Source organism: Pomacea canaliculata, linkage group LG8, assembly GCF_003073045.1.
Source record: "Pomacea canaliculata isolate SZHN2017 linkage group LG8, ASM307304v1, whole genome shotgun sequence".
Classification (NCBI taxonomy): Eukaryota; Metazoa; Mollusca; class Gastropoda; order Architaenioglossa; family Ampullariidae; genus Pomacea; species Pomacea canaliculata.
The window spans coordinates 4245922-4262131 of record NC_037597.1 but is presented as its reverse complement, the minus strand read 5'-3'; the positions used below and the strand labels follow the sequence as shown (position 1 = coordinate 4262131).

The following is a 16210-nucleotide window of genomic DNA, read 5'->3' as shown; positions in this document are numbered from 1 at the left end:
GTGTGTGTGTGTATGAAAGCTGCTCTTAACAGGGCAAAGTGCCGAAAGTCAAACCTCCACAGTGCCCTGATGTGTCATTGTGTTGGCCAAAAAATCTGGACTTGGCTTGTTGACCAAAATTTTAAAATGTCCCTCAAACCATTATTTTCAGCCGCTGTTACTGTTACTGTTACTATCCTAAACATTTATCCTCGCATTAAATAGTGTTTGCTAACTCGTGTTTTAGTGAGCACTGGGTTTCCAAGGAATAATTTCTCAAAAACATTGTGACACGGTGTCAACAGATTACAACAAAACTGGAATGTAAATTCTCCGACAACCCAGTCAGACTCAGTTTAAAGAAAGGTTTTTGAAGAAAGAGTTTTACGGAACTTGTTGACTTACAGTTTCAGAATATTTCAAACTTTTACAGAGACAAAACCAAGACATAAGTGTGAGATGAAGGTAGCCGTACTGCCCTGACAACTGAATGACCAAGGAGAGGATGTAAAACAACACCACAGATGGGATGCACCCGTTTTTTCCGAGATGACTGCACGGATTCAGCGATCACGTGGTCACAATAACAGCTGATTACCACAGAGGTAACGACCTTTGACATGTAAAACTCAAGCGTGTGATGAGATTTGTACTGGATTCTGGTACAGCACTGTGACAGGACATAAATTATCATACAAGAACACAACCGTGGAATCAAAGTATAATAAGATGGCACACTTAGTAATAACCAAAGCAAATATTTTATATACAAATTGTTCTTCACACCTCTAGATTACAATGCGTGTGTATGCGTGCTTGTTTGTTTACTGCCTGGCTTTATATCTGTGTAGATTTTATAATAAAAGTAATACAAGTGTTGTTAAAAAAACAAGTTTCGTGAGATCAACAACACTTTTCACAGGGAGTAAACCATTTTTCTCTAAGTGAGAAGTGAACCGAGTTGTACATTTGATGCCTAAGCTGACGACTAGGTAAAAGCACAAATTCGTCATATTTCTGTAAAGTGAATGTATCTACAAGTTTTCATTTTCAATGGAAACAAATCTTTTCAATGAATATTTTAAGCTGTTATTAAAGCATGTTTTAAAGGTTTCTTAATGACATCTTCAATGGACAATGCACTTATCAACAGCACCGAGGATGAAATGGCAACGACAGTTATACAAAAAGATAATCTACACCAAAGAATAAATTATTATTATCGAATAAGAGAGACGAACACCAGTACAGAAGACATCAAAGACAACGGAGGATGATGATGACGATGACGATGATGATGGATGGGTGGATGGCTGCCTGGATGATAATGGCGACAACAGAAGTATTAGTCTGTATAGCAGCACCTATGATAAGATAAACACTGAAAATGAAACGGATGAACAACTGTCAGTTGCATGAACATGAGTGGATGGCTTTGCAGGTACACCAACTCCTGTAACAGTCGCTCTATGGTTGGGAGATTACTATTAATCACACTGACAGAACCCTTCATCGACACGGGAGTCGTCTACACAAAGCTGCTTCTGTGTCTGAAATTGTCTCTGACGATCAGTCACCCTAAAGCCCGGCGTTCATTTCTCACGATATCTTTTTCCCCGAGAGAAACGGGGCGTATGTATGTTGAGTCACATGATGACACTGCTAGGCAACAGATGTGAGAATAATCATACCCTGGTTGTGCAGAACGATTGACCAAGAGCAGGATAAAGGGTGGTGAGATGAAGAGATGGACATTGGGAGGGGAGGCTGCATACAGAAAGCTAAGAAAACTATTTAGAAAGACTCAAGCTAAGAGTCAGTAGGCACACTTTTGAGACAGACTAGGGGAGGGATGTATAGGAAGATTAAAGGGAATGTAAGAAAGAAAGAAAAAAAAAATTGAAAAGAATAATCTTTCAGTTGTAGCCTCAATGACGGATACTTTCAATGCTAGGAAAAAGTGAAATGTCACCAAAGAGAATCATTTTGCAGTTATTTCAAGAAGATCGCCTCTAGCTTCGGGCATAAAGAAAGTAATCTGAACAAAAAGGTCGCGGTTCTTTTGATCTTTCTTCGAGTTTCTATCAGAAGATTTTGATGAAAAACTTACTCTTGTTTTAGCGCCAAATACATATCAATGACAGACTTCAATGTCCTGGCCACGTGACAAACATCCTCCACTCAGCTCTTTACACAAGGTAACATCAATTGTTATTATTTTTTGGTTATTAAAATCTGGTTTAAAAATATGATCGCGCACATCCTCAGTCCTAGACGAAGAAGGTCGACACTTAACGACGCAAACAAGATGGCTGAGGACAACTGGACATATCCTGGCACTTGGTCCCTGGAACTCCGACATGAGAGATGTGCTTATGTCCCTTTGGTGTACTTCCTGGCCTCTGTCCATGCTCATCGTCTGTGTACAATAAATGTGTAAGTTTGGGTTGTGCACCATCGGGTAAAGTGAACAAAGTCCTGATTTATAAAAAAAAACAACTATGTAGACGATGTGAACTAGCCGAAACAGCATGTCGGGAATTTAGGAAAAAGGGTGAGACTGCGCATGCGTTCAGGTAAACTCGCTAGCGTCAACCTAAAATCAAATATGAGAAATTGGTTTTAGCAATTAGACAGGAAGATGCGGAAGGTGAACTTATCATTTCTGACCAACTGGTGCTCACTGAACTAATATTTGGCAACAAAAATATTACCTGTCGTCATTCACAAACAAAATGCCCGGTGGAACACGAACACCAAGTCGATTCAACATTCAGATTCGTTTATAAAGACGTCTGTAGGTTGAGATAATGAATTCAACAAAATGGCATTGACTAAACACTTCTGTGCCACCATATTTGTCCAGTGTATATACAAGGTCTCGAAAAATACTGTTTTCGTTTCTGTTGACTGGAATCAAACATGGCCTTCGTCATATTTACTCTCGTTTGGAGAAGGTTACCGGCCGTCAACCTGCTCGATAAATTACCGGCTGGATAACGGGCCTGGGTAGAAGACTTACCCACCTCAGGTAGACTAACCCTCTAGGTAAGCACACAAGCTCGGATCCATAGCTATCTCGGGGTAGCTTAACCTCGTGCCCTGTAACTAAGCAACCAATGCTGATGGCTTTGTTCAAAAGCTTTCCTACCCGAGACTGGCTTTGAAGTGGGAAAAGAGACGGACAGCTACATCATTCAGTCACTACCGCCATCTCTCCATCTCTCACTTTTTAATTTTCAACCCACCTCGTATAATCTGCAGTAGTAAGCCCACAGACCGGTCAATGGCCTTAGTTACAGTGCACACAGGCGACTGCCTACACTCTCTTATTTTTGTGAAGGAAATTGAAAGGAACGCGGTTGTTAAATATAAAATTAAAAAAGAAAATCAAAGGTCTGGGCGGTCCTGGAGCTTTCAGTCAAGTTTCTAGAAAAGAAACTAGGCTTCAAGGACTTGCAAGAAATCTTTCCTGTGAGACAGGTCTGGACTGCTTCAAAGCTGGCCACGCGCACATAATTGTCACAGAGCTTCATCACCAGGCCAAGAAATGATGTCTACACCAAGAAGCGTCTGCAATGTGGGAAAAAGTTATTTCTATCCCAACTGTTCTTTTTTTTTCTACTTTACAAGCAACTAAATCTTTTAGGTATATCATTTGAGATGATATTTTAGGAGGGGGAGGCTGATATGATAATGACGATGATAATGAGGACGATAATGAGGACGAAGACGATTATGACGATGCAAAGTGCTGTGCGTGTGCTTGGGTGATTGCTAACAAAAGAAAGGGATAAGTGAACAGAAGAAAAAAGTGCACTTCGTTATGGCTTATCTATAAATGCTCCACAGTATGAGGCGACTCATTATCTAACAATCCAATTTCCCCTCAAGAAGTGGATTTCAATCGTGCGAGTGGCATGCATGAATACCAGAGACAAAGTGCGATGTTCACAAAGGTGTGGAGGAGGTTGTGAAACTATTTTGCACTGGCCGCTACATTTCTAGCGGTTAACCTCAGTGCTGGGCAGTAGCCACCCAGCTAGCCTAGCATGTTGGCCTGAGATAAGATGTTACCCCCGAGGTAAGGGGCCGCACAGCCTGGCTGGAGTCAGTCAGCCAGTTGTGTGACTATGCAAGAAGAACAGCGCGCAGACAGGTAGACAAACAGGCTAGCAGTAGTTCCCAACAGACAAAAATCTGAGAAAGTGGATGACATGACAGACAAGTCCGACAATACGGCAACAGTGTAGTAGTTTATCTGTAAGCTGTGAGGCGAAGGGACGAAATAGTTTGTCTTTATTATTTGTTTTCGTTTTCGCCTTCCTTCCACCTTCTGGCATACTTTTTATTTCTGTGTGCTTTTCTTCTTTCCTCTTTCTATTTTAATGTTTCGAGATGGCGGAGCGATACAGGTACTTCATCGCTGAGGATGTCTGACCCTATCTAACGCAGTTCTCACCATCTACAGCTGAGGCTGTTATTACATCCACGTGGCTCTGTTACCACCATCTGATGCAGCATTACCACCATTACAGCACCGGAATTACACATGGAATTCATCATTGTCTGTATGTGACATAGATAAAGTTAGTATATATACAACTGTATGACACATTTCGCCCAAGGAGATTCTTTTAACTGCACATCTGTTTTCGAAGAAGTCCGAAACACTACTTGTCTTGTAAACTTTCAGTATCTGTTCTTTTTCTTTCTTCTTTCTTTCTTTGTACCTCTTCCTTCTGCTCTGATTGCTTATTCGTGGGTGGATCAGATTGCTGATATACGATCACGTTTGTGAATGAACCCACCCACCCACCCACACAAAAGTAAGAGCCAGTTACATCAAGAGCTGTTAAAATAAATCACAATTCACACAAAGTTTGCAACGCGTTGTCAAGCAACTTTTGAACAGGGAAAAGAGTCAAATGACATCTCAAAGAACCATACTCCTAAAGTCGATCAACAAATCACTTGGCAAAACAAACGAGACACAAGTCTCTGCTTGCGATGGTAGAGTCAGAAGGACGAGCTTGGTGGTGTCATTGTCTGCAGGTGGCCTGCTTCCACGGGCTGCGGCTTTCCCTGTGGCTCTTGCCCGGGCGTTTAACTTCTTCTTTTTCCCAAGAAAGTTAATATACTTTTGCGCTGCATGGCTCGAGCAATTCTCGGATTTCACGTTCTACCTGCAGGCTAAAATAAAAAAAAAACTGCTTGCGCTGACGAGGAAAAAAATCCCAACTTCCATCCCCACCCAGAGTCACTTTACTGAACACAATTTACTCCTTGAGAAAGTTGTCTCTTGTTGGACTGTCCGCTCGGAGCTGAAGCTGGTCAGGAGTCTCACACTTCCGATACGTTGACATGCTTACAAATATCCTCCCAGTCACTCCTCAGTCATACGTCGCTCCGGCTGGAAGGACTTTTCTTGGGCGGCGAGCTGTTGAGTGGGACAGCCTCCGTGTTGGTCTCGTTGTCCCCGTTACACTGCGTGCCTTCTTTCAGCTTCTGCCCGTCCTTCAGGCAGTGCTGCTCCAGTCCCAGCGCGCGAAAGCATGAATGGCGAATCCTGCGGTCCATGACTCCGTAGATGATGGGGTTGCAGCTGTTGGCTACGGCGTACAGCACCGAGATCACCACGTAGAAGTCGGCGCTGAACTCGAGGCGCCGGTCGATGAAGCGGACGATGCCGTAGGGAAGGTAGCCGAAGATGATGAGCAGGAAGACCATGCCGAACATCTTAGTGATCTGGATCTCGCGCCGCAGCCATTCCCGCTTGCGCGTGGCGCGGAAGGCGCTGGACGACTGGTGCACCTTGACGAAGATGGCAACGTAGCAGACGATGAGGATGACGGAGGGCAGCATCATCAACACCACGCTGACCAGCATAGTGTAGAGGCCGTGCTCGCGGCGCACCAGGCAGCGCAGCAGCTTGGGCTGGTACTCGGACATCTCGCCCAGGTGCGGGGTGATGAGAAACAGCATGGGCACGACACGCGCCGCCACCAGCACGAAAATGGTGTACGCCCGTTTGGAGATCTTCTTGTAGAAGTTGTTGAAGACGACGACGATAAGTCTGTGGATGGAGATGAGGCCCGTGTGCCAGAGGGATGACCCCATCAGCAGGACAGCGAAGTGCATGATCATCTCGCACACGGCGGCCCCCATGGTCCAGCTCATCATGAAGTAAGATACGAGAACGAGGAGGTTGTTGATGCTCAGGTTGATGATATCGTTGATGCACAGGCTGACGATGAAGATGTTGGTGATGTTCTTCAGGTCTCGCTGCATGAGGATGACTGTGGAGGTGAGAGCATTGGCAAATATTCCCCACAGCAACGCCAGCAACATGATTACTGCCCCCACATTCAGTGCAATGGGGGAGGGACCTACATTCTTGCCTGTAGTGTTACCAGAAAACATCTCAGTCTGGTTGACAGACAGGTTCTCCTCCTCCACCAAACTGAACGCCGGCATGGCCTTTTCTGTTGCCAAAGAACTCATTACTGATGCTAATCCTGTTTACGGCCTGTATTTTATTTCTTCGACGCTCCTTAACTACTGTAATTACGACCACTAAGGATTCGTAGGAAATCTCATTTCACAGCACCAGCCATCTGAACAAACCGTCAGCACTACACACTCGGCGTGAACTGATGACCCACCGCCAAGTCCCCCACATCATGGACACCAGGGAGAGAGGAGTAAGTGACTCGCCACAGTCGCGACGGCCGAGCTTTTAGCTTAATAGCCACGTGGTGCAGAAGACTTGATGGTCTTTCATCTAAAAACCTTTCCAGTGATTGCAAAATCCCAATCCGACAAAATAAATGGACGCAGAATGCAGTCTGTTTCCCAAGGCGAACTGCGGACAACAATAAACATTAATTAATACAAGTTCAAACGCAAACGTGGTTTCTGTTGACATATTACAGAAAAGTAAAACTTTGACTGCAAAAGACTACAATAGGACTAGTGACGATTTCAATAGAGACAGAAAAGAACTCAAGACCACATAGAGATTACAGAAGGTCAAAATAGCTGGAACATTATCACTGGGAAAATCAAAATTTCCTTTTCAACAATGCTTAATTGTTTTTCCAGAAACACGTTGAAAATATTCAACAAATACTAAGGTCAATCTTGCAAACGCATCTGTTATTTTCTTCAAATTCTTAACAATCAAAATTTTTTTATATTATACCTAAGGATTATGAGATGCTACAGATAATTATTAGAAATGTTTTAATACTGCCCCATACACTTTCAAAGCGTCTAAGCCCACATTTCAAAGTCAGTATATCTACGAATAATCAAGAGTAGAATGGGATAAATTATTGTACTCGATGACTGACCAGTTAAACACAATACTGATGGAATGTTTGATATTTACGGTTACTGTCAAAAAACGCGCTAACACCGGAAGTGGAGATGACGACAGCAGGGTATCAACAAAAGGGTCAGAGGTCAAGAGCCAAACGTGAGGAAGGCGCCAGGTAGTATATGTTTAAAAACTCGCTTGTCACCACTGCAGTGAGAAACTCAGGGTTCAAATCCCTGTGACACCTGTCCGCAGGGTTGGGCATAGGGGGTTTTCTCCCAGTACTCCAGTTTCCTCCCTTTCCCCAGTAAGTGCGAAATCATGTCAAGGTGGAAGCATTTCCCCACTAAAGAAACCAATCAACCAAGTCAAACGCGAGTCTCTTACTTCGCTAGTATGAACTTGCTGCGCTGCATAGACGGAACGAAAACAATCTTTCTCAAAACAATGTTGCAATTTATACCGAATTTGAATTGAAGGAATCGAGGGTGTAATCAGCCCAAAGGCAGCGGCTCGATCACGGTACATCTATCCGTTTCGTGTACCCATTTCCCGAGGTTCATGACACCTTTCATCCTCTCTTCTTGCAGAAGTCCATAAAAGCATTTTATTTTTAACAAATCTGCATCTGATGGTCAACGCCCCTATGGGTAGATGCTACCACCAAGTCCAAATGGTTGATGATGGACTTTCACCAACTCTTCATCCTTTCCATTCCACGTTTGTTGGCAAGATGAATCTGATTTTAATCAGGTTTAACAAAATAATTTCATCAAAATAAAATCACAGTCTTCCAATATTTTTTTCCATTAATTTAAGCATTGTCATACGCTTTTGACAATGAAATTGGAATCTCAATCAAGGACTACACAAATTTTGCCGAACCTTGTGCGGTTCTCAGACACACGCTGACCAAACCATGCTTGACACTTCGACTAGTGCCGAGAACGGTATACATGTACTGTCATCATCGAGCTAGGGGAGGTCAGCGATGCACGTCTTTGGTTGCAGAGTTATTCTAATTGCAGTATTTTGATGCTATAATTAATGCTTTTAATGTGTTATTTTGTAAATCTGATGTTGCATAGCATTATTTTATCGCGTTCCCCATGGAGGATTGAAATAAACTGAACTTTTGTGGTCTGAGTTTAATTATACTTGAATATGCCCGATCGGGTGTGTAATAAGAGAATTTTTATTTTTCAAAGATTATATTATTTGTGTCATGAACTAGCGAGAGAATAATCCCGACCTGGAGGTCAAAAGATAAAGAAGCCCCCAAGTGTGGAGGCTAGTCGTGACCAAACATGTCGCCACACACAAGCTGCTGGCATGTGAAGCCAAAGATTCCACCAGCGACAATTACCGGAAATGCGTCATCACAATGCAAGTGGAGCAGAATGCCTCTGAATCCAGAGCATTTCTGACAATAACCCAAGTTTTTCCCCATTACAGCACACAGAACTTTTTAGCCCTAAATGCGTCATCGGGTTACAGTCACCAAACATGTTGAAAGGAAGAAGACGAAGAAATGGAGCCTTTGGTGAGAAATAAAGGAACTTTTCTAAGGTTCAGATGTCTGTTTTTCAGTGATTTCAACACTAAATATCTCTGTCTACGCAACGGGGGCATTCGAGAAGACCTCCCACATCCCCGAATAGACTTGGACGAGTCTACTAACCTAAACCCTAGCACACATTTCATCACCGGGGCCATCCGTGCCAACTCTCCAGCATAACAAATATTCTAAAACGGATTTCATGTCATTACCCTGAAGGAGAACTCCAACACCTCACAACAGACGCAGTTGTATGAATTCGAGTTTCAGCAACATCATTAACCACACGAAACTGTATTACCTCCCTTTTACTTGTGGGGTGACACTGTGGTCAGGATGGGTTTGTCTTAACGAAGGACAACTCTCCAGTTTGTGGAAGTTTAGCTGGGTGCTCAACACCTTTTGACACATCAGCAGCGTAAGGTCAGGAGACTGAGGTGGGCGGGCGCCTCCCGCTGCAAATTGGTCGCCCCGAGGACAGGAAGTGAGGGCCAGGCTAATGACATGCCCTGACAAGATTAGCTTACGTCTTCTCAGCTGCACCAACCCTCGTCAGGAAACAGAGAAGAGTGTCTTGCCGCGGTGATCAAGTTATTTAGACGGAAAAACTATTTAATCTGCCCGCACCATAGCCGTTTTCAATCAGCAATCATCGTATCAAGCATCTACCCTCCAACGCTGGCCACGACCCACAATCGATGTTTCAAAAAAATTAGTTTGCCGTCCTGCAGTGACGTCAGAGGCACGTGCTTAAGGGTAGTTCAGGTCAATAATACTTAAATTCCATAGGAGAATCACTGGAAGCGCCATTTAAGGCCAAAAACCGCTGGAAGCCCGAGAAATGTTAGCATGCGCAGTGGAGATAAACAGTCTGTTTTGAGGAACATTTGTTACAGAGACTGCGCCCAGGTCCTGGTAGTGTCCTCCCTCTCCACTTGCTGAAGAAGGGCATCTCGTGACGCAGCGTCATCAATAAAACAATAATAAACGGCTTTAGTGAAGACCGTTACACTTCATTCGGAGACAGGAACATACAGATTTTACAAAACCATCTTACGTAAACTTTATTCTAAGACACGCACAACTCCCACTTAAAAGATCAAGTAAGTAAACAAAATATCAACAAAAGTTTTTGAAAAGTTCGAAAAAAGTTTGAATTAGATATTTAAAGCGTCGAAATGCTTTAAAATAACTTGTCTATAAAAACATGTTTCAACTTGTCTAAGGGTGGTATTATAAGACAGTTTGGAGAGCAGATATGTTTTCAAGTTGTAGGTAATTAGATGCCATGCTTTTACCACGAATAATATAAATGAATGTTGAAATGCACAGTACCCAGTGTGTAGGCGAGCTAACTTCTTTCTTTTTACAGTCTAATCAACATTTTAGATAAATTTCACTTTTCAACAAAAGTGTATATGTACGTGTGCGTCTCTCTCTCTCTCTGCCTAGGAAGAAAGATATTGCTCATGTCTCTTATTCCAAAATAATCTTTCGTATGAACAAAAAACTAGACAAATGTACTCTAACCATATTCGCCACAGCATTTCCCAAAGTCCAAAAGCGCCTTAACCGCGCCTCATTGATAACAAGAAATGTGAAGACGATCTCTATCAGAAGACGCCCGCGGACATTTTCCCAGAGTTCATTTAAAAGATGGGCGAATCAATTTTGAGCAGCTAACAAAGCTGAATGGAAAGCTAACACCATGCGAGGAGGGAACTAGCCGCAGGACCAGACCTGTACGATTGCCTAAGTAAGCCACTTCTTTCTCCACCTGCACAACATCGGGCGCAGTCTCTAACCACAGCCATTCAGTGCTTGTCCTTTTTTCCCTCCTTCCAACCAAATGTGCTTCGTTTAACACAAAACCTTGTCAGATTGGCGTGTACCAAGAATCGAAGTCTCTCGAATGTTGAATGAAAATTGTCCTACTATAATTAGCCTTCGTTGAGAAACAAAAAGGATGAGAAATTTGCGGCACTAAAAAGCAAGTTTAAATATAATATTTCCTGCGTGCATTTTCCTTCAATGGACCTGTAAAAGCAACCGAGACAAAATCCTTACAATTTAAATGATAATTTTCAGCCGTTGCAATGAAAGTCGTTAATTTTTTTCATCATTAATATGCAACAAGAAATTTACATTGAAACTGCTTCTACAAAGATACAGAGAGCCAGACCTGTCATTTTACATCTGTCATTGCGGAGGAAAGTATGGACGTGAGCTGTGGTGACAGGTCCACAAAGCTAGTGTTACCATCATCAATAAAACCTCTACAAGTGAATTGCATGAAAGTCGGCGATCAGCAACTAAAATCAGCAAGTTAATGTTGAGCATTGCCATCTCTCACACATAATCAGTTATGACAGCAGAATCAGAAGAAATGAATAAAAGGATGCATCGAGCTCTGGGCTTCGACTTATGTAGGTTTCAATTGAAAAACGATAAATTGCAAAAGTACTGGTGAAAGGAAAGCTCACTACTAACATTGAGATAAATGCAGCTTCTGTATTTTAAAGAAGTTTCTTCAGAAGAAGGGCAGAGCACCTATTTGATTCAGATCCTTAAAAATGGCGCAGACTACCTCAGGAAAATACTTGCTTCGACCACATTTCTCTTGTAATGTAAATGTAAATGTTGCGCTCGGATTTGTCTGTCTTTATTTGAAAGAGTGTATGCGGAATACACCAATTATATATTATCTGTTCAAATGACTCAAACATTTGAAAATACTGCTAATCAATGAGTCCCAATGAGTATAAATACCAATAATTACAGTTGTGAATGTGCGTATGAAACCTATGATATTCCTAACACGATGTGAACATGTTGATATTGTCTGTGGTGGAGTGGTTTGTGGTCTACCAGAGCATCACGGTCGTCGTTGCCGTGCCCGCCACTTCACAGACTGCAGCAGCAAAGACTGGCACAGCCCCTGGCCATGCTGCAAACTCACGTGAAATCACGAACCCTTCACGCGCCCTAAATGAGGCCAGCGACTGATTTCTTCCCACCAGATTGCGGCCATGCCACCGCCATTGAAATGGGTGGGAGGGAGTGGTGGTGGGGATGGACGGAGGAGATATCGCTTCGTCAAGAGACTCACCACATTTTTGCATGTTAGTGGGGTTTTTTTTCCTCTGGTTAATTTATCTCTTCTAATCCTGCCACTCCTCTCCTACGGACAGCTTCTCCACATGGGAAAGACGACTAAGGTGAATGACTGACCCATTTTGTCCCCCCTCCTTACATGAGGTGCATGCCGGGTGTTCGTTTCTATTGATGTCCCTCACGCATGCTGCCTCCCCCTCCCCAGCACTTACAGTGTAAGATTGCCAGGCTATATTCTGTCACTCGGCTCTTTTCTCATACCCTCCCGCATCGATTCCATTTTTAACCCAGCTTGATTTAGAGGATGCAATACTTTCTCCATCGGTAATGCTGGCGATCTCTCTTTCTCTCTCTCCCCCCGCTTCTCTCCTCCTCCTCTCCTCTTTCAGTTCTTTCTTTGCTCACGTTTTTCTGTACACGCGGGGAATGAAGCGTGTGTGTGCTAATGCGCAAAGGAGAATTCTTTCACTTTTATCATTCATTCATTAATCCCTTGACTGGTGCCAGATGATTATTCTGGTCTGTCGGTATTGTGCTTTGGGTGGGTGGTGCGGGAAACAACTGGATGGACACACAGCAGCTGACAAGGTTTGCCGTTGATGTCTTTCTTAAACAGAGGTCAGCAAGTCCTGCCTGCAACAACCTGTCCATTCCCTCACATACCCATCCACCCACTTCACTCGTGGGTAACATCCAATATACTCGGAAGTTGAAACTATCTCCTGCTCTTTTATTCGTATTTTCTTGTGTCTTTTCGCAAAGTAGTGAAAGCAGGGCATTCATATCTGCTCACCGCTATATCTGAAGCTTATCTGCTAATCTTCTTGAACAAATGTATCTGGGTTAGTATTTATAGGACATCGTTATGTTACACACAGATAATGACCAAAACCTCGCATTTATGGATTCAAAAAGTGCTCCTTCCGACAACTCTTCCCACATAAGATAAACATGCCGGAGATCATTACTTATTTAGTTGAAAGGAAGCGAATAAAAACTTTTCTTGACCTAATAAATAATCAGAACATATATAATGGCACAGAACTGTTTGGTTTATAACCTTTTACTGAACCCATATGAAGGCAGCAAAAATAGACACAAAAACAAAATAATGAATATTTCAATCGACATGGTGCCTTTCCGTTTTTTCCGCTGCTCATTTTGTTTCCGAATGGAAATGAATGATTATTTTTTGTCGTCTCATACTTCCTCAAGAAATATAGTTTAGTCAGAATAAATAAATCCTGGTTCTTGCTTGCTTTTTAATGTTTCTTGTTTTAGACGAAGGTTTCCCGCCTTGCTCGCTAATGGAACAGCGCACGGGAAGTCAGGCAATGCCAGTCGCTCTGGTGAATTAAACTGTTTGAATGTGGACTGTTTGCCAGGGTTAGCTGAACTAGGTCCACAACCAAGACAGGGTCATTCTATCCATAGGTAAATTGCATGTCAATGAGCAAAACCCGGATAACCCCGGGTGTCCCAGGCGAGGTTGAAGCACAGAAAGGACTGTAAGCAGGACATGCATGTGGAAAGCTTGTTGTGACAAATGTTCATTCATCTGGATGGATGGTATTTTTGTATGATACTAGATAATGTTTAAAATCAGCTGTACAACAATTGTGAAGAATTCTGAACCCAACAATTTACTTTTCTAAATACTACAAAGAAAGAAGCAAGCTCCGTGAAGCACCCTGTTGTGCTTTGGTACTGAGAGTTACTGAAACGGAACATTGATACAAGAATAACATGAAAACAAGTACGGAGTGCACACTAAATAATGCCAACATGACAAAACCAGAAAAAATCCCGGATGTTGCTGTCATTGGTCAGGAATGCTGCAGCCAAACCTTAAAAAAAAAGGCTTCATGAGGCAACTATACTTGAATGCAATGGCACGCATCATGCGATAGTCGCATCTCGCTTTTTCAGCAACCTTTGAACTGACACTCTCATTAACTGACGACAACCTCAACACGAAGCAGATTATATGTTAACGAAGGGATAGAGAAACTGAGGGCAACCGTCAAGTATCAAGAGACTTAGTTCTGCTCCCCGATACTTCCCCACCTGCTTCCCCACAATCCTCGTTTGCCTTCTTATTCGGTGACTGGCATTTACTCGAAAAATTAGAAGGCTGATGAAAAGAGGGACAGAAAAAAGTAGCCACTCTTGCAGTCAATTCACAACCTGCCATTGATCTCAACAAGTCTGTTTTTAAGCGCAGGGGACATGACAACGTCTGGAATGACCGGATTTAAAGATGTCTTTGTCCGGCAGATGAAAGAAGCCATCACGAAAGCTTCCTGCCTCATCCAGAAAGGTTCCTACCAAGTCAGGTGCGGGCTGAAGTGGGTAACCAGACATCAAAAAAACCCCTGTACCTTTAAACGAGTCGAGTCTCACGGACCGAGGGCTTAATGGTTGATCTCCAGACTCGTCTAGCTTCGCAGACATTTGACTTGAACGTGGTCCAGGACTTCAAGTGTGACTGAAATACACTTACAGGAACGAGGCGAGTGTTGCTTGATGGACTGTCGTCTCCAATTTCATCAGTCGATGCTAGTTTCGAGGTACTGTCTACGTGGTTTTGTACGTGACAAACATCAATGTTCAAGTCACGATGGTTGTGTAGAGCTCTTGCCGAAACAATGGTGAATTCCCGGGGGATGGATAGAACAGGTTTTCGTTTTCGCGCATTGGACAAAGGCAGATTACAGGAGACACACGACATGGTAATGATGCAGACAATGAGAGTGTCGAAGAAGACGACATGAACAAAGTTTTGGAACTTCAAAGCCAGAAACTTTTTAAAAAAATGTTAAGAAAAAGACTATTATCCTGTTTTACGTTTTCCCTTGTCGCCTTTTCGTCTGCGTGTAAAAAGTTGGCTCCCTCTCTCTCTCGACCGTTAGACCCCCAAGGTGGATGACCACTTCCAAACGGAATTCAGTATGTTACTGCTCAGCTAAAATAAGAGGAACAGTTTTTTTTTTTAAACTTCCTAAGCCACGGAAAATTTTACAATATAGAAATAATGGTTAACTAAGATTTTGAAAGACGTTATCTTTATTTCATCTTCATCTGCTTTGAAATACTATTGTGTAAGTCACGTGCTTGGTTGTTAGACAATGTACCGTGTACCATTATGATATTAACGTTTATTTAAAGCATCTTAATCAAGAAAATTATCATCGTCGTCAACGATCATTGCTATGCCTTTTAAAAATGATTGAACTTGATGTACACTTCGCCATTTCCCTAACACTGTCTCCGAGTTTTGTATCGGAACTACTACTACTATCAGAAAGGAAAGAATACAACAAAAGAAAAAGTTTCACCCTGACGACAAAATCGATTGAAACACGATGTAGGCCAATAAGGTGACATTCATCGAATCCTTGATTTTTTTTTTACCCTACATTTTTTTCCGGATGGCTTAACCTGTACGAACATACTACCAGATGACTGTACTTTCGTTATTTCTATTACTTTGATGGCTGTTTCCTGTTCAGAGTGAAAAACGAAGCTCTCGGAAACACCCAGATAGCTTTTGTTGTCTGTCTTCAAAGAACACTTTCCTGAACACAATGGCTGTCACGTGATGGTGAAGGAAGCGAGCCCATTAGCTAATAGGAGTCAAGGAAAGTTGGATAGGAAAGCCTACTTGGAACAGGAGCAGCGAACTCCTGGTATTGACCAAAACTGTTGCAATTATCGCAAACATTTCTGACATCCGTAAAGTTTTGTCCCTCGGAATACCAGAGAGGCAAGCATTCGAAGCAAATTATTCTGCAGCTTTTTTTCTCTTCCAGTTTGACATTTTGACAATTTGAAAATAAGACGAGGGGCCAGAACAATGCATTTTCTATTCAGCCGTCAGGGGATGCTCTCCCTTCGTCGTGCAAGGTTAAGGTCAGGACCATTGTAAGAAAAGGTTCTTATTAGCAAGGTTTCCCCCTGGCTTCCTGGATCGACAATGCCTTCCGGACAAACTTTGAAAAATTGATGCGAAGATGGCTGCGCCCAGTCTCGGCAGCTGTCACAACACGGCAAGGACAGACAACTACTGACGGGTCAGTCACACAGCTGAACAAATAATAATATCATCAAAGAAAATCTGAAAAAACGTTAATAGGCACAAGCATTCTTCCTACAGTTACTTATTGCTGAAACCTCTAATAGCAGTTCCTTTTGTACAAATACTGACCGTTTTTATGACAATTATTTCTTTTCTTTTT

At 42.6% G+C, this 16210-nt stretch overlaps 2 protein-coding genes across 2 annotated transcripts in view; both read right to left on the bottom strand.

Moving 5' to 3' along the window:
• Positions 1-16210, bottom strand: part of LOC112570564 (UDP-GalNAc:beta-1,3-N-acetylgalactosaminyltransferase 2-like) — a 178891-nt gene that overhangs the window by 116578 nt on the left and 46103 nt on the right. The gene's annotated exons all lie outside the window — the stretch shown is intronic.
• The window catches only part of LOC112570566 (melatonin receptor type 1C-like), a 33671-nt gene continuing 22270 nt past the window's right edge, over positions 4810-16210 (bottom strand). Inside the window, exon 2 of the mRNA XM_025249079.1 lies at positions 4810-6844. Coding sequence (XP_025104864.1) covers positions 5377-6483 — 1107 coding nt within the window. The 5' untranslated portion in view covers positions 6484-6844 and the 3' untranslated portion in view covers positions 4810-5376. The remainder of the gene's footprint in view (positions 6845-16210) is intronic.